Genomic DNA, 14,097 nt, shown 5'->3' with positions numbered 1-14,097 from the left:
AGGACTACACTTCCAGTATGAGAGAGAACGTTTGGAACTGCGGAATGGCGATCACGCCAGTGATGATCTCGCCATAGAAGTACACTATATTCTAAGTACTGAAAAAATCTACCCTTCCGAGAGCTTAGGACCATCAGGGATTCTTCATAAGAATTGGTCCAACCCTCATCAGACCACTACTAGTTTCGGAAATTCCACACGTTTCACCCCAGATCAATCCACTTCTTAGACTTGATAAGTGTTTGCCCGACGTCACTCTTTGTATCCCACTCATCTTGATAGAAACCATTGGGAACCCTAACTTCGTAGACGAACCAGTAGGAATCGCTAACGGCAAGAGACGGAATCCGCACCCCGTAAGTGAAGTATTGTTAGAACGCCAAGCAATGGCCAGAGTTCACTTGGGAGTGCGAAGACCAACCGAATAGGAAGTGCTCTCATACCTCTACTCGATCATTCATACCTACTTCCTTGCCTAAACTTGAATTTTGGGACGAAATTCCCTCTAACGTGGGGATGATGTGACAACCCAAAAATTTATGTTAGTTTTAATGTCGAAATTAATTACGTCAAAAATTAGCCAAATTTATCCCAAAAATATTTTTGGCCGGATTTAAACCCGTTAGAATATTTTAAATAATATTCGTCAAGCGAACCAAAATTAAGGTGGTATAATTTTAAAATTTGCCGTGATTAATAATAGTTGTGAAAAACCCCGTTTGCAGTTGGTGTCAGGTGAACCCCAGCTAGGCCATAAATTCCACCCTATATAAGGGTGGAGTGGGTCTCATTCCCACCTTTTTTCCACCTTATACTCTCTCTCTCTCTACTTTCTCTCTCTACAAAACGGGTTTTGGTCAAAAATCGCCCCTTCGAGCTTCAAATCGGTAAGTTAACCTTCCTAGCTCGTTGTTTATCCTATCTAGCTTGCAAATTCGTGGCTTAATCATCCAAAAACCCCAAGAAAATGAGTTTACGGTCTTGGGAGCATCCCAAAACTGTAACCCCTTGGAAGTGGGTTTTGATGCCCAAAAACCCTCCCAAACACATCTAATGCTTAGCAATGACTTAGAGGCTTACCCAAAAGGACTTAAAACACCAAAAACTTGCATTTTGGGGAGTAAACATGAGTTTACGGTCTAAGAACATCCTTAGACCGTAAACCCATATTCATGAACCATAAACACCTTTTAAGGTGTTAAACTACCCCTCAAACACCTCCAAAAGCTTTCACGAGTGCCTAGAGCCTTCTAATCCTTCGTTTGATACACCAAAACATAGGATTCATGGACAAAATCAGTTTACTACCATAAACACAAGTGTTTAAGGTAGTAAACTCCCCAAGAACATCTTCTTAGCCTGTAAACACCTGTCCAAGGTGTTTAAGTTCCCTAAACACCTTCCTAAGCTCCAAAAAGTGACTAGAACCTTACATGCATGAGTTAGAACCACCAAACAACAAAAGAAATGGCCAAGCATGAGTTTACGACCGTAAACTCATGTGTTTACGGCCGTAAACTCCTCAAGGAGTGTCAATGGACCGTAAACTCCTCAAATGGTCCATTTTGAAGCCTTAAACCCTTCATAAGCCCTAGAATTGAACCTAGCCTAGTTCCACAAGTGTTATAAGACTCTATAAAGAGTTTACTCTTGAAGAGTAAACTGCCTATCTAGGCCATACACACCCTTAGATGTTACCCGGGACACTCCTAGCACTTCACCAAAGAGTTTTCCGCTCATTAGGATGCGTATACGTGTTTAATTAGTATTACAATTACTAATTGTATGTAAACATATGTCATCATATGTTAATAGGTCACTAAGTGTGTTCAAGTCTTCACTTGACACCGAGCACCCAACCGGCACCTCCGCCCGATCTACTTACAACAGGTGAGTTCATACCCATGAATTAACCTTTTAAGTGTTTTTACATGCTTTTATGGGGGAGGGGGGGGGAATACAAGTTAAAGCATGCCAGTTACCATAGTAATCACATGTGATTGATAACCCGCATGCACAAGGATTTATTACACTGTCAATTGTTTTACCAAGTATGATACTGTAAATGGTTTTCCAAAACATCTTTACTTGTTCAAATCTTTTCTCAAATTGTCTCTCGCGCGGTATGTTTTACTTCAAATTCAGTTATAGTAGTATTTTAAACAAAGTTTTTCTTTACTTATATTGTTTTATCAAAGTTATAATCAAAACTTGTTTATGAAAGATTTTCAAGGGTTTCTAAAGGTTTTCAAACTTATTTTACAAAAGAATACCAAGTCATGACTTTCTTAAGTGTAAAGGTTTTCCAAAGTCTTCATCGAAGTTTTCTTCCATGTTTTTATACCTCTACTTCGTTAGATACTACTACTTCGTTATGCCTCTACTTCGTTAAATGCTCCTACTTAGTTAAATGCTACTACTTCATGAAACGCTTCTACTTCGTGAAACGCTTCTACTTTGTTAACGCTTCTACTTCATTAAATGTTACTGCTTCTACGCTTCTACTTCGTTAATGCTATTACTTCGTTAAATGCATCTACGTCGTTAAATGTATGCCTGTACTTGTATAGTTATATAAATAATGTTTAAAGGACTTAGGAAGGCTAGTACGCCCTATTTCCTTTTCCTCATTTGGATGTGGTCTGGTGGGATCGGATATCCGTCTGAAGGTCGTTTAATCATTAATTATATATTATGTATACATGTATAGACATAAAGGTTTACATCGGTCAATACATGTTCCTTGGGTAGCAAGGACGCCCTCCTACTCGTCACTCATAGATCAGAGACACTAGTAACTATTATAGGAATAGTTAGGAAACTCTATTCACTCTTTCTAGCACGAGAATTCCACAAGAGTCAGTTCACACACGAGTTTATATCATTTCTCTAGTGCCTCTAATAGAATTCAGAATCCGAGATGCATCTTCAAGACACGGATCTCCCTGTGGTCGAGTTGGTAACCAGAGTCTCCTGTAGGGAGAGTGGACATTGTGTGTATAGATCTATACGGGACTGACACCCCTGCACCCTGACTGCTAGCTACAGTCCACAGCCTACTAAGTCAAAGGGTGAAAAATTTCATATTTACACCGACACTTGTGTCGATCAGTATGGTTACGAGTATCTCCATGTTTACCTTATAATTCATGGCCTTAAGGTAACGATAATTAACACTGTATGCTGGAAACACACTCTTAGAATTACTCTTTGTTTTAGACCTTGCTAGTTGTATCTTTCATTTGATACTATCTAGGGTCTGTGTTTCTTTGTTTTAGACCTTGCTAGCCGTATCGTACATTTGATACCGTCTGGGGTCTGTGTCTCCTTTTGTTAGACTAAGCCATGCGTTTCGTTCACTCGATACTCTCCTGGAGTCTATGATTTCTTTGCCTTAGTCAGCACTATTTTTTGCTGAGGCATATGTTAATTTCCCTTGTATTTTACTAGTGATATTCTCCTACTTACTTTAAAGTCAAATACCGTATTTTGGGTAATGATAGTACTTCAGGGAAAATTTCTCTTTAAAACATAACACTGTCGAGTCTTGGTAGAAGACTGCTTTTAATTAGAAAATATAGGATTTTCTAGAAAGGACTCTAATACACTGTAGACTCTAAACTACTACTTTTATAAAGTTATTTTGAATAAAATGCTTACTTACACAAATGACATTAAATACTTATGAACTCACCAGCATTTATAAAAATGCTGATACTCGTTTTCAAAATAACTTGTATTCTCAGGTCAGTAATAGATAGGTACATCCCAGGAGCTTTTAGTGAAGACAGTTTAGTTCCAAGCTACACCTATATTATTACTTGTATTACTTTAATGTCTCTATGAAATGTAAACCATGTAAAACTATTACTATTAATGCAATTGTTGTTGTACTTTGATTACTATACTGCATATGTTGTGATACTTGACATGACGTCATCCACCCCAGAACGTTTCCGCCGTTCCGATTTTGGGGTGTGACAACATCATCTTCCAGAGCCCTTTTGAGGTATAAAGTCTCTTGCTTGACCTCTATTTTGTGTAGATCTTGTTGTGATGAATTTTTGACACCATTTCTTGTCCCAAAAACCCCCAAAGTGATGCATGATGCGAGTTGGTTGACATTAGCTATCCTTTCAGACCTTAGGAGAGGTCTTGAGTGAGAAAAATGAGGTCCTAATGGTTTTGATTGTCTCATGTGTGATGTAGGTGGGTCTTAATGGATTAAGACCTTGAGTTAAGAGCTTTATGGATGTCCCAAGTAATAAAGTTTGAGACTTTATGAATCCTAGGCATGTTTGGTCGATGGATCTGAAGTTTGGGCTTAAGAGCTTAAGCCATTAAGAACTTAAGAGGAGTTTTAGATCAGTGCGCGTACGCCCCCGCATAAGTTGATGTACGCCTAGCGTAGTGGGTCAGTGTCCCGTTTCTAATCCACGAGATTTGAAGTACACCCAACGTACCAAGAGGGGTACGCCCAGCGTACTCCCTCTGTTGGGTTTTCAATTTTGCGCCTCGAGTAATTGGGCTGTTTATGGACTAGTGGGCTTAGGTTGTGACTGAATATTATGGATAAAGTAATTTAGACCCAATAATTATTATGGACCTTGGATCTAGGCCCATTTGGTGAGGTGGGCCCAATTTAGTAAATTGGGCCAATATTGGGCTTTGCATGAGGATTTGGTTTTGGGTCTTGGCCCAATAAAAGGATGATGGACTTAATGAGTGTTGTGGGCCCATAGCCTAGAAAGTCAAGATGGTTTCTAATGTGTTGGTTTTCATATGATAGTTGGGATTTCCGGTGAGTCAACGGTCAGAGATTTGTAGGATTTCGGCAGTTGCAAGGTGAGTTTTCCTCACTGTACTCAAGGGTCTAAGGAACCAAGGCCGACCCTTTTAATTATTGTTAGATCTTGTTATGTTATGTGATGATATGCTTGCTGGTATCCTGGTAGACAGGATAGTGTTATGAGAATATGCTTTGTTAGCTTAGTATCCTAGAGAAATGGATAGTTGTATGACGACTAGTTTTGTTGGATCAGCGCCCTAGTAGTTGGGTAGTGATTATTTATAGACCGGTAGTTGGTCTTGCCTTATGTATGCTGGTAGGAGGTTACCTGCAGGTTATGTATGTTGAGCAGTAGCAGAGGGTATTCCATCCCGGTAGGATGATAGGGCCCTAGTGTGTTGCTTCTGTAGAGTGTTATGTGGTTGCATGTTATGTGTACATGTCTGCTAGTGTAGATTAGCATTCCAACCTGATGGTTGTGGGCCAGGAGTATTCCATCCAGGTAGGATGATCGAACTCATAGTGGTTTGGCATCCCAACCCGATGGTTGAGGGGCCTGGAGTATTCCATCCCGAAGGATGATTGGACCCATAGTAGTAGTAGTTACTGTATGTATAGGAAGTGGGGCATTCCAACTCGATGTTTGTGGGCCAGGAGTATTCCATCCCGGTAGGGTGATTGGACTCATAGTATCTTGGCATTCCAACCCGATGGTTAAGGGGCCTGGGGTATTCCATCCTAAGGGATTATTGGACCCATAGTAGCTATTGTTGTACGTATAAGTGTTTGGGCATTCCAACCCGATGGTTGTGGGCTGAGAGTATTCCATCCCGGTAGGATGATTGGGCTCGTGTTATGTATGCATTCCAACCCGATGGTTGAGGGCCGGGGGTATTCCAACCGGAAGGTTGATTGGACCCGTAGTATGTTTTTATTTGTTGTTTGCGTATGTTATGTGTGTATGGGTACTTTGGGGGAACTCACTAAGCTTTCGGGCTTACAGTTGTAGTTTATTGTTTCAGGTGCTTCAGGAGATCGTAGCAAGGCGAAGATGTGATCGTACCGCTCCTCGTGTTTTTATGATTTATGTGATATGGTTTTGGGGGAATACTGTAATGTTTAAACTATTTTGAAAACAAGATGTATGATCGTAACGGTTTTTGAACGAAATAAAATGTTTTAATTTGGTTGAAATTTTTGGTCGTTACAGGTATACACAGAAAAAATATATTAGACTTATGACAACTAACTCTTCTAACTAATGGGTTACACTAAACCAGGATTTAGACTAAAACACAAGTATACAACTTTTCTCATATAGGCAAGTAGGCTCTTGACTTAGATTTAAGTCACACAACCCACACATGTCTACAAAGGTCAAACTAAAAATCTATCTTCACCCTCTTGATTCTCACGAACAAAGCTTTCACTGAAGAAAGATTGTAACCTTCAAGATTTAGACATTCTTACTGATCTTTGTAAGGGAAGATAAGACTTCATTCATTTCAGGTCGATCCTCTGAATTCATTTTGGTGCAAGATAAGGCCAAGTTAAGCAGTTGTTCTATGAAGCCCTGCTTCGTGGAGAAATTAGAAGCCAGATCAGGGTCTACAATTTCAATCAGCTCATTTATTCCATTTGAAAGTGTTTGGTCTATTAGTTGTGGCAAAGTGATTTGGATTCCCTCCTCTTCGGTAAGAACATCTGTCGGTCTCTTTCTTGTAATAAATTCCATCATTATTATTCCAAAGCTAAATACATCCACTTTTGTGGTTAGTTTCTTCATATATGCAAACTCTGGTGTGAAAAAGAAATGAAGAAATGCATTAGTGTGACTTTCAAGGTCAACAGTATTATAACTTAACATCAAAAGCTATATATGTTGGAAAGTTCAGTCCACTAATCAAAATATTTTGATTCACAATTTGAAAGCATGAGTAACCAATGTTACTTTTTCTTCCTAAAAGCTAAGTAAGAAAGAAGGGTTGATGATTCATTACCTGGGGCCAAGTAGCCAATCGTGCCTTGAAATGTGGATGCAGAAGAGATGTTGCTTCCATCCAGCTGATGAACTCCAAGAATCCTAGCTGTGCCAAAATCACTCACATGAGCATCCCACTTTTCATCCAGAAGTATGTTAGAAGGCTTCAAATCACAATGAACTATTGGGAAATCATATCCCGAGTGTAAGTACACCAATCCTCTAGCTATAGAAACCAAAACGTCTACTCTTTCAGACAAATCCCATCTTGATCTATCAATCCCAGAGTCGTGTATAATCCTATCCAAATTACCGTTTTCCATGTATTCAAGAACCAGAGCCTTTAGCTTCCCACTCTCCCATGCATAGCCAAGTACCTTCACTAGATTTCTATGCCTCAGTTTCCCCAATGTGTTCATTTCTTTGTTAAAGCTCTTGTCAGATTCAGCTGAAAACTGGTGTATGTTCAAAATCTTTACAGCTATCATCCTCCCATCTTCTAGTCTACCCTTATACACAGTGCTTAAACTAGTTGTACCCAGAATGTTACCTTCACTGAAGTTGTCCGTAGCATCTTCCACTTCTTTTCTATCAAATCTCTTGAAAGTGAACCCTGCCGTGTGTTTTGGTAATTCTGGGTTCTCAGGTTCTTTGACTTTCGCTTTTCTAACATGCCGACAACATAATACAGCCAAAACGAATACAAGAAGCAATGCAAGTGATCCGAGTATTGAAAGAATCAATACAGCCTTTCTGGATAGTGAGCGCTTTGATCGACTTGACGAGGCACATAATTGGCTGCTGTTTGTAACGCAAAGAGATGGGTTTCCCTGTAATCCAACTGCAGTTATGTTTCTGAAAATACCAGTATCTGGAACACGTCCTTCTAATTGATTGAAAGAAAGGTCAAGGTGTTTCAAAACTGAAATGTTGCCAAAACTTTCCGGAATCAAACCCTTGAATTTGTTGTGTGAAAGATCAATGGAGGTAAGACAGATCAAATTCGCCATAGTTCCAGGGATCTCTCCATTGAGCTGATTTCTTGAAAAGTTTATGCTGGAAAGCAGTTCGAGAGGAGGGAATATTTCTTCTGGAACACTACCAGAGAGCTGATTTCCAGACACATCAAGACTCCTCAAGTTTCTGCATTTTTGAAGTGTCACCGGAATTCCTCCTGACAAATTATTGTTCGAGATGTCAATGGATTCTACCATCTCCAGCTCGCCAAATTCATTTGGGATCCTTCCTGTAAGAAAATTGTTGGAGAAGTTGAGAAAGATTGGTGTATTTTTCATACCTGCAATCACTGACCCTGAAATCGACCCTGTGAGCAAGTTGTGTGAGAGGTCTATGGAAATCAACTTGTTAAGTTTTCTCAAACTATCAGGGATTGATCCGTTAAACCTGTTTCCACTTAGATTCAACCGAGAAAGCAGCTCAAGCTTTGAAACAGAATTCAAAATAGAACCCACAAATTTGTTGTTCATCAAGTAGAGTTCTGTAAGCTGTTTGAGCTCAAAGATTTCATCTGGAATCTGGCCTTGAAGATTATTGTTACCAAGCGAAAGGCTTTGAAGGGAAGAAATGTTTGAGAATTCTACAGGAATCATACCCGAAAATTGGTTTTGTCCCAAGTTTAACAACATCAAACTAGTAAGATTTCCGAGTTCTCCTGGGAGGGGGCCCGAAAAGGAATTGCCATGAATTTGCAGAATTTGGAGATTAGAAAGTCTTCCAATACCCGGTTTTAACAACCCACTGAAATTGTTATGTGCCATATCTAAGATCACAAGACTTGAACAATTGAAGATATCATCTGGGATTCTTCCTGACATTTTGTTGTCACTAACAATTAGATATGTAAGATTTGACAACATCCCTAAACCCTGAGGCATTTCTCCTGTCATCCTATTTCTAGCAAAATCTATCCAACGGATATTAGTGCAGTTTGTGATGCTTGACGGAATAGACCCTTCTAGAAGATTGTTACTAAGAGACAAATTTCTAAGATTATGAAGAGACCCAATACTCGAAGGAACTGATCCCGTGAGAAAGTTTAAGCTAAGTGTCAAGTATGTCAAATTGACTAACCTTGTTATGGATGCTGGAATCTCCCCAGAAAGATTATTTTGATGAAGGGTAAGAGATTTTAATGATTTCAGTGAACTGATATCAGAAGAAAGATTCCCAATGAGATTATTCTCTGATAGTTGCAAAACCAATAATGATTTTAATCGGAATAACGAATTTGGGATTGTGGAATTCAGCTGATTATCATATAACCGTAAAACCTGTAAACCCAAGAGATTTCCAATCTCTGGAGGAATGCTTCCAACGAGCTTATTGCTGTATAAATTAAGAAGTGACAGATTCGTGCAATGGCCAAGTTCAGATGGTATTTTCCCAGAAAGAAAGTTTTGATACAACTGAAGAACTTGTAAATTTGATAAGTTTCCAATCTGTGTAGGAATGATACCAGTAAGTTGGTTTTGACTGAAGTCAAGAGCTATCAACTTTTTTAGATTACCAACAGAAGTAGGAATTGAGCCTTGTAAACGGTTATTATAAGCTCCAAGTTGCTGAAGATTGATCAAATCACCGATTCTATCTGGGATTGTACCATTGAGCTTGTTGTCATCAAGGCTGAGTTCTAACATGGAAGCGACATTACACAAGCTTTCCGGAATAATTCCAGTTAGAGAATTGTTTCCGAGGTCAAGTATTTGCAGATTCCGGAGGTTTCCCAGTTCCGATGGAATCGGCCCAGAGAGAAAGTTGGTGTAAAGGGAAAGTCCAGCAAGCTGTGTGCAATACCCCAATTGGGAAGGAATGTTTCCAGTAAATGAGTTGTAAGAAAGATCAAGAACCTGGAGGCTGGAAAGGTTTCCAAGAAAAGGAGAGAGTTGGCCTTTGAGCTGTGCTTGTTGAATAGAAATGGAAACTACACGCTGTGAGATATCATCACATTGGATTCCGGTCCAGTTACAGTGGTGGATGGAAGAATCGGCATTCCAATCAAGGAGTGCACCATTTGGGTCATCTTTGATTGAGTTCTTGAAATGTTCCAAAGCATCAACTTCATCTTTTAAGCTAGAATCTGCAGATAGAACACAAAATACCAGGAAAGGTAAAAGGACAAGGGTTTTGAACACCATTGATAATTTTTTGAAGTGGTGATAATTCTATGAGCATGAAGCTGGTTATATATTACTATATACAGAAGTACTTCGATGAGTTTTGTCAATCCTAAATGTGTGAAAACAAAGTCTTTACAGCTAAGAAACTTTATTTACGTTATTCTTATCGTGGTTGACTGATTCTATTCATACAGCAACTCATCCCCCCTATATGTCATTATTAAAATGGATTCGAAATATACAATCTATATTAAAAAATAAATAAATAAATAAAAACACTAGCTATGCTCATGTTTATACAGAATGAAGAGAACAAACAACAATCCAAGTTTGCAAATTCTAGTTTTATAATCATCTAACTTGTTATTTAATTACAGATGATACTTCGTTAAGTTTTGATATAAAAACACAAGAAATTGCTAGTTGGATATGGTAATATTTTTGCATTTGTATAAATTGATAATGAAATGACACTACGTGAATGTTGTTATGGGTAGCTCATCATGAACTCAACTTAATTGATTAGTAATGATGGTTCCATATGAAAGTAAGAGTAAGCAAATTATTTTAAATTGATTATAATTAGTATTAAACTAGATTATACCCCGCGTTAAACGCGGGAAACGCATAAAAAAACATCTAATCGTTTATAGATATTGTATAATGATTATAAAAAAAATATGGTTATTGGTATTATTGAAATGTGTAGAAAATACATTGAAAACAATAAGTATATATAATTATTGAAAGATCTTTTTGTAGACATCATTTTTTGTTTTATTAATTGAATGACTTTCCTTGTCTCATATAATTATGATATTTATATATTTATAAGCATTTTAATTAGACGTTCCTTGCATAATAATGTTATCTAATTTAAACATATATTGACAACCAATATACCGTTTTTTCTATTGCATTAAATATTGACAACTATTTCATTTATTCAAATAAAGTTATGTAATATAATTTATAAAATATTAAATGTTATATAGATTTAATTTTAGTATATCATCAATGGAGATTATTTTCTAAATCATGATTGGTTTATTTTAAATTGATTATAAATATAAATGCTAGCTTTTATGTTTGTTCTTATTTATTTAGTGTTCGCCAGAACTTTGCATTAGTTTTGGCGCAACTTTGAATAATTTTTGTATATCATTAATGTAATTTGATATATCTATCAATTATATGAAATATCAAATAATGACATTTCATTACTATTGTGATAATTTAGTTTATATATTGTATTTTCACTAATCTTAACGGTCTTATTTTTTCTAATAACCGTAACGCTTTTACTAAATGTATTTTTTACAAATCTCCTAATATCTTATAATTTTTATCTTACTTTATAATTTCTCATAACTATGTTATTTTCAAGATTGACTGCTTTAATAGTGTTTTTTTTCAGTCTATTCAATTTTATATTTCATTGTACAACATTATCGTTTGTATGTATTCTGAAATTTCACTTTAAAAATACTTAATGTTTACACCTTGATATTAATTTTTTTAATAAATTCATGTAATAATTATGGAATATATATATATATATATATATATATATATATATATATATATATATATATATCATTTTAATTAACATTCACTTCCTTTATTATATCAAATTCCTCATTAAACGGATATACTTTTGGAAAATAATAATTATAATAGGGCAGCATTATCTAAGACGTAAATGTTTGATATACTTTTGGAGAAAAAAATCAGGATCATTAAAGAAAATTTATATAAAGAAAATACAAATTTAAATTTTTTGAATCATGGATTAAATTACTGGCGAAAATTTATTTTGGAGGGAGTTGTATTTTGTAAGGTATAATAATATTACAAAATTTGAAATATCTATATTTGTTGTGTAAATTAATAATTTTTTTGTTACTATACAAAGATAAAAAAGTAGGTTGATATGATATACAAAAACATAATAATTTCAATGATATTTTAAAATCATGCCAAAATTAACCTGATTCTTATGACATAAAAATTTAAAAAAAAAATCATAATCATCTCTAATATATAAAAGTAACATTTTCGTAATTAATGTCAGTTCCCAAGATAGTTAATTTTTGTTTTGTTAAAGGTACCTAATATCTTTTCATGTTTATTTGAAAAGTTTCAGAAAAATAGTTAACTGATTTCATGTAATTTATGACAAAGAAAATCGAAATATAAGAATACATACATTTGATATAGGAACAAAAAATAATCGAAAAAAATATATAAAAAGCGAAAGAAGGTACTGACCTTCTAGCGCATAAGAGCGAATGTTTATAGCAGAGAATGATGATAGAAGTTATAAGTAATATTAACGATGTTGTAGGAGAATGTTTGAAAAAAAGAAACGATTGAAAATAAATGTAAGTCGCGGATTGAAAATATAAAAATTATCATATATGTATGTGATAATTTGAATATGATTTTTCGGTATTAATGATTTTCTAATAAAAAAAGATTTTATATTAATGGTTTACTAATATAAACGGATTTATATTAATGGTTGATATTAAGGCATTGATTGAAATGATTTGTTAGTAATATGTTTGTAAAATTGACCATATTCAAATCTTCATAACTGAAAATTCAAGATGTAAAATATGGAAAGCTTTTATTGGAATTAAATACATTCCATTTCAACGAATTTAAGTTATTGATTGATGATTGGAAAGCATTTATTGGAATTAAATACATTCCATATGGGTAAGATGATGTCAACAATTTGATCTAAGGGTGGAAAAAATAAGATTAAAATACAATTAATGGTCCAGATTATTTAAGATGATGTCATAAGGTTTCTCTTTTAGTAATAGTTAAGATTTATTGTAATCTCGTTATGTAAGGAACCTTAATTAAGGTGTATCTTTTGGGGTCCGCTGTTGACTCGGCCTTAGTGTGTAGAAATTGATTTTCCAATATTATTAAATTAAAGAAAGTACAATATATACCATTTAATCAAAATAAGGGTAGTATTGTACATTTGCATTATCTTCAAATTGGGAAACACAAATTTAATTAATGACATTTTCGGATTGTAAGGGATATTTGATTCTTTTAATTTTGAATTTTGATTTTTTTTAATGAATTCAATTTTAATTCTAATGTAATTTTTAAATTTACCTGACTTTGTTACCGATTATATTCTATTTTATTCTGTCAGAATGACATTCTGTTAGAATGAAAGTATATGACATTCTTTATGAAATTATAAATAAGAAGAAAACATGAACATTATGAAAGAATACACTAAATCGATTCTTGAACTAATAAAACATCAATAATGTTGGATTATGTGTCTAAGCTCATAACTATAATTAGTATGTACTTGACCCGAGAGTAGCATGGTTTATTTGGGTTGCCTTCACCTGAAGAACAATCTGATAGGATGGATATTTGAGAAAGAGGCTATTTATGATTTACTAATATATTATAAGTATAATATATTAATTGAGAAATCATAATATTTAATTAGTATTGATCAAGAATTAATTTTGAATTAATTTAGTGATCAAAAGAGACTAATTAAATTAACGAAGACTGATTATGTAAATCAGTGATATATATTGTTTGGGCTAAGTTTATGTAAGTATCCATAAGAGTTACCCCACATGAGATATAGATCATAACCCAAGTGTATGGATCAGAGTTCGTAGACTCGTTGGTTGATGTGTGCCTAGGATTGAATGAAAAATCTATCAATCAATTTTTTGTATCGTTAGTAGACTCGATCGAATATTAATTTTAGATTTGTCGATTCTATCAATTGGAGATGTTGTTTACTTGTGTCCAAATCTAGTAACTAACTTTTATAAACATTTTAGTGGTCTTCGTTTGAATAAGGATGTTGTCAAAGAAGGTGCTCATAATGCAGCAGATAAAGCTAGTGATGTTGCATCAAGAAGCACGCACCAAATGAATAATGCTCATGTTGGTATTAATCGTATTTACAAATATGCATACATACATTCATGCACATGTAAATATCATGTACTTAAATAATCATATACATTTGTTTACAGAAACTTCAATGTATGTGTCTCAAAAGACCAAAAAAATGTGAAACTTAGCATCTGAAAAAGCAGGTCAAGCCATAGTTGTGCTGGTGATACTAGAGAAAATGGTGAGGTGATTGGATTAGAAGCATATGCATACATATCCTAATCTAATTA

The 14,097-nt window shown here is 35.1% G+C and overlaps 1 protein-coding gene across 1 annotated transcript; it reads right to left on the bottom strand.

The window, feature by feature from the left end:
• Positions 1–5,983: 5,983 nt before the first annotated feature.
• On the bottom strand, positions 5,984–9,948 carry LOC145063409 (uncharacterized). Its single transcript, XM_079011022.1, has 2 exons — positions 6,790–9,948; positions 5,984–6,586 (listed from the first exon to the last, which is right to left on the bottom strand). Exons 1-2 carry the CDS (start codon positions 9,923–9,925, stop codon positions 6,246–6,248), a joined length of 3,477 nt encoding a protein of 1,158 aa, XP_078867148.1. The 5' UTR covers positions 9,926–9,948; the 3' UTR covers positions 5,984–6,245.
• Between the last annotated feature and the right edge of the window lie 4,149 nt (positions 9,949–14,097).

Source organism: Lactuca serriola, chromosome 7, assembly GCF_051521515.1.
Source record: "Lactuca serriola cultivar US96UC23 chromosome 7, Lser_US96UC23_V15, whole genome shotgun sequence".
Lineage (NCBI taxonomy): Eukaryota > Viridiplantae > Streptophyta > Magnoliopsida > Asterales > Asteraceae > Lactuca > Lactuca serriola.
Note: the sequence above shows the minus strand (reverse complement) of the source record. Positions and strands in the feature narration are given on the sequence as shown.

Coding starts and splice junctions, on each gene's coding strand:
- LOC145063409 (XM_079011022.1), bottom strand. CDS start 9,925: ATGGTGTTCAAAACCCTTGTCCTTTTACCTTTCCTGGTATTTTGTGTT. Junction 6,587..6,789: donor GATTGGCTACTTGGCCCCAG/GTAATGAATCAT, acceptor TTTTCACACCAG/AGTTTGCATATATGAAGAAA.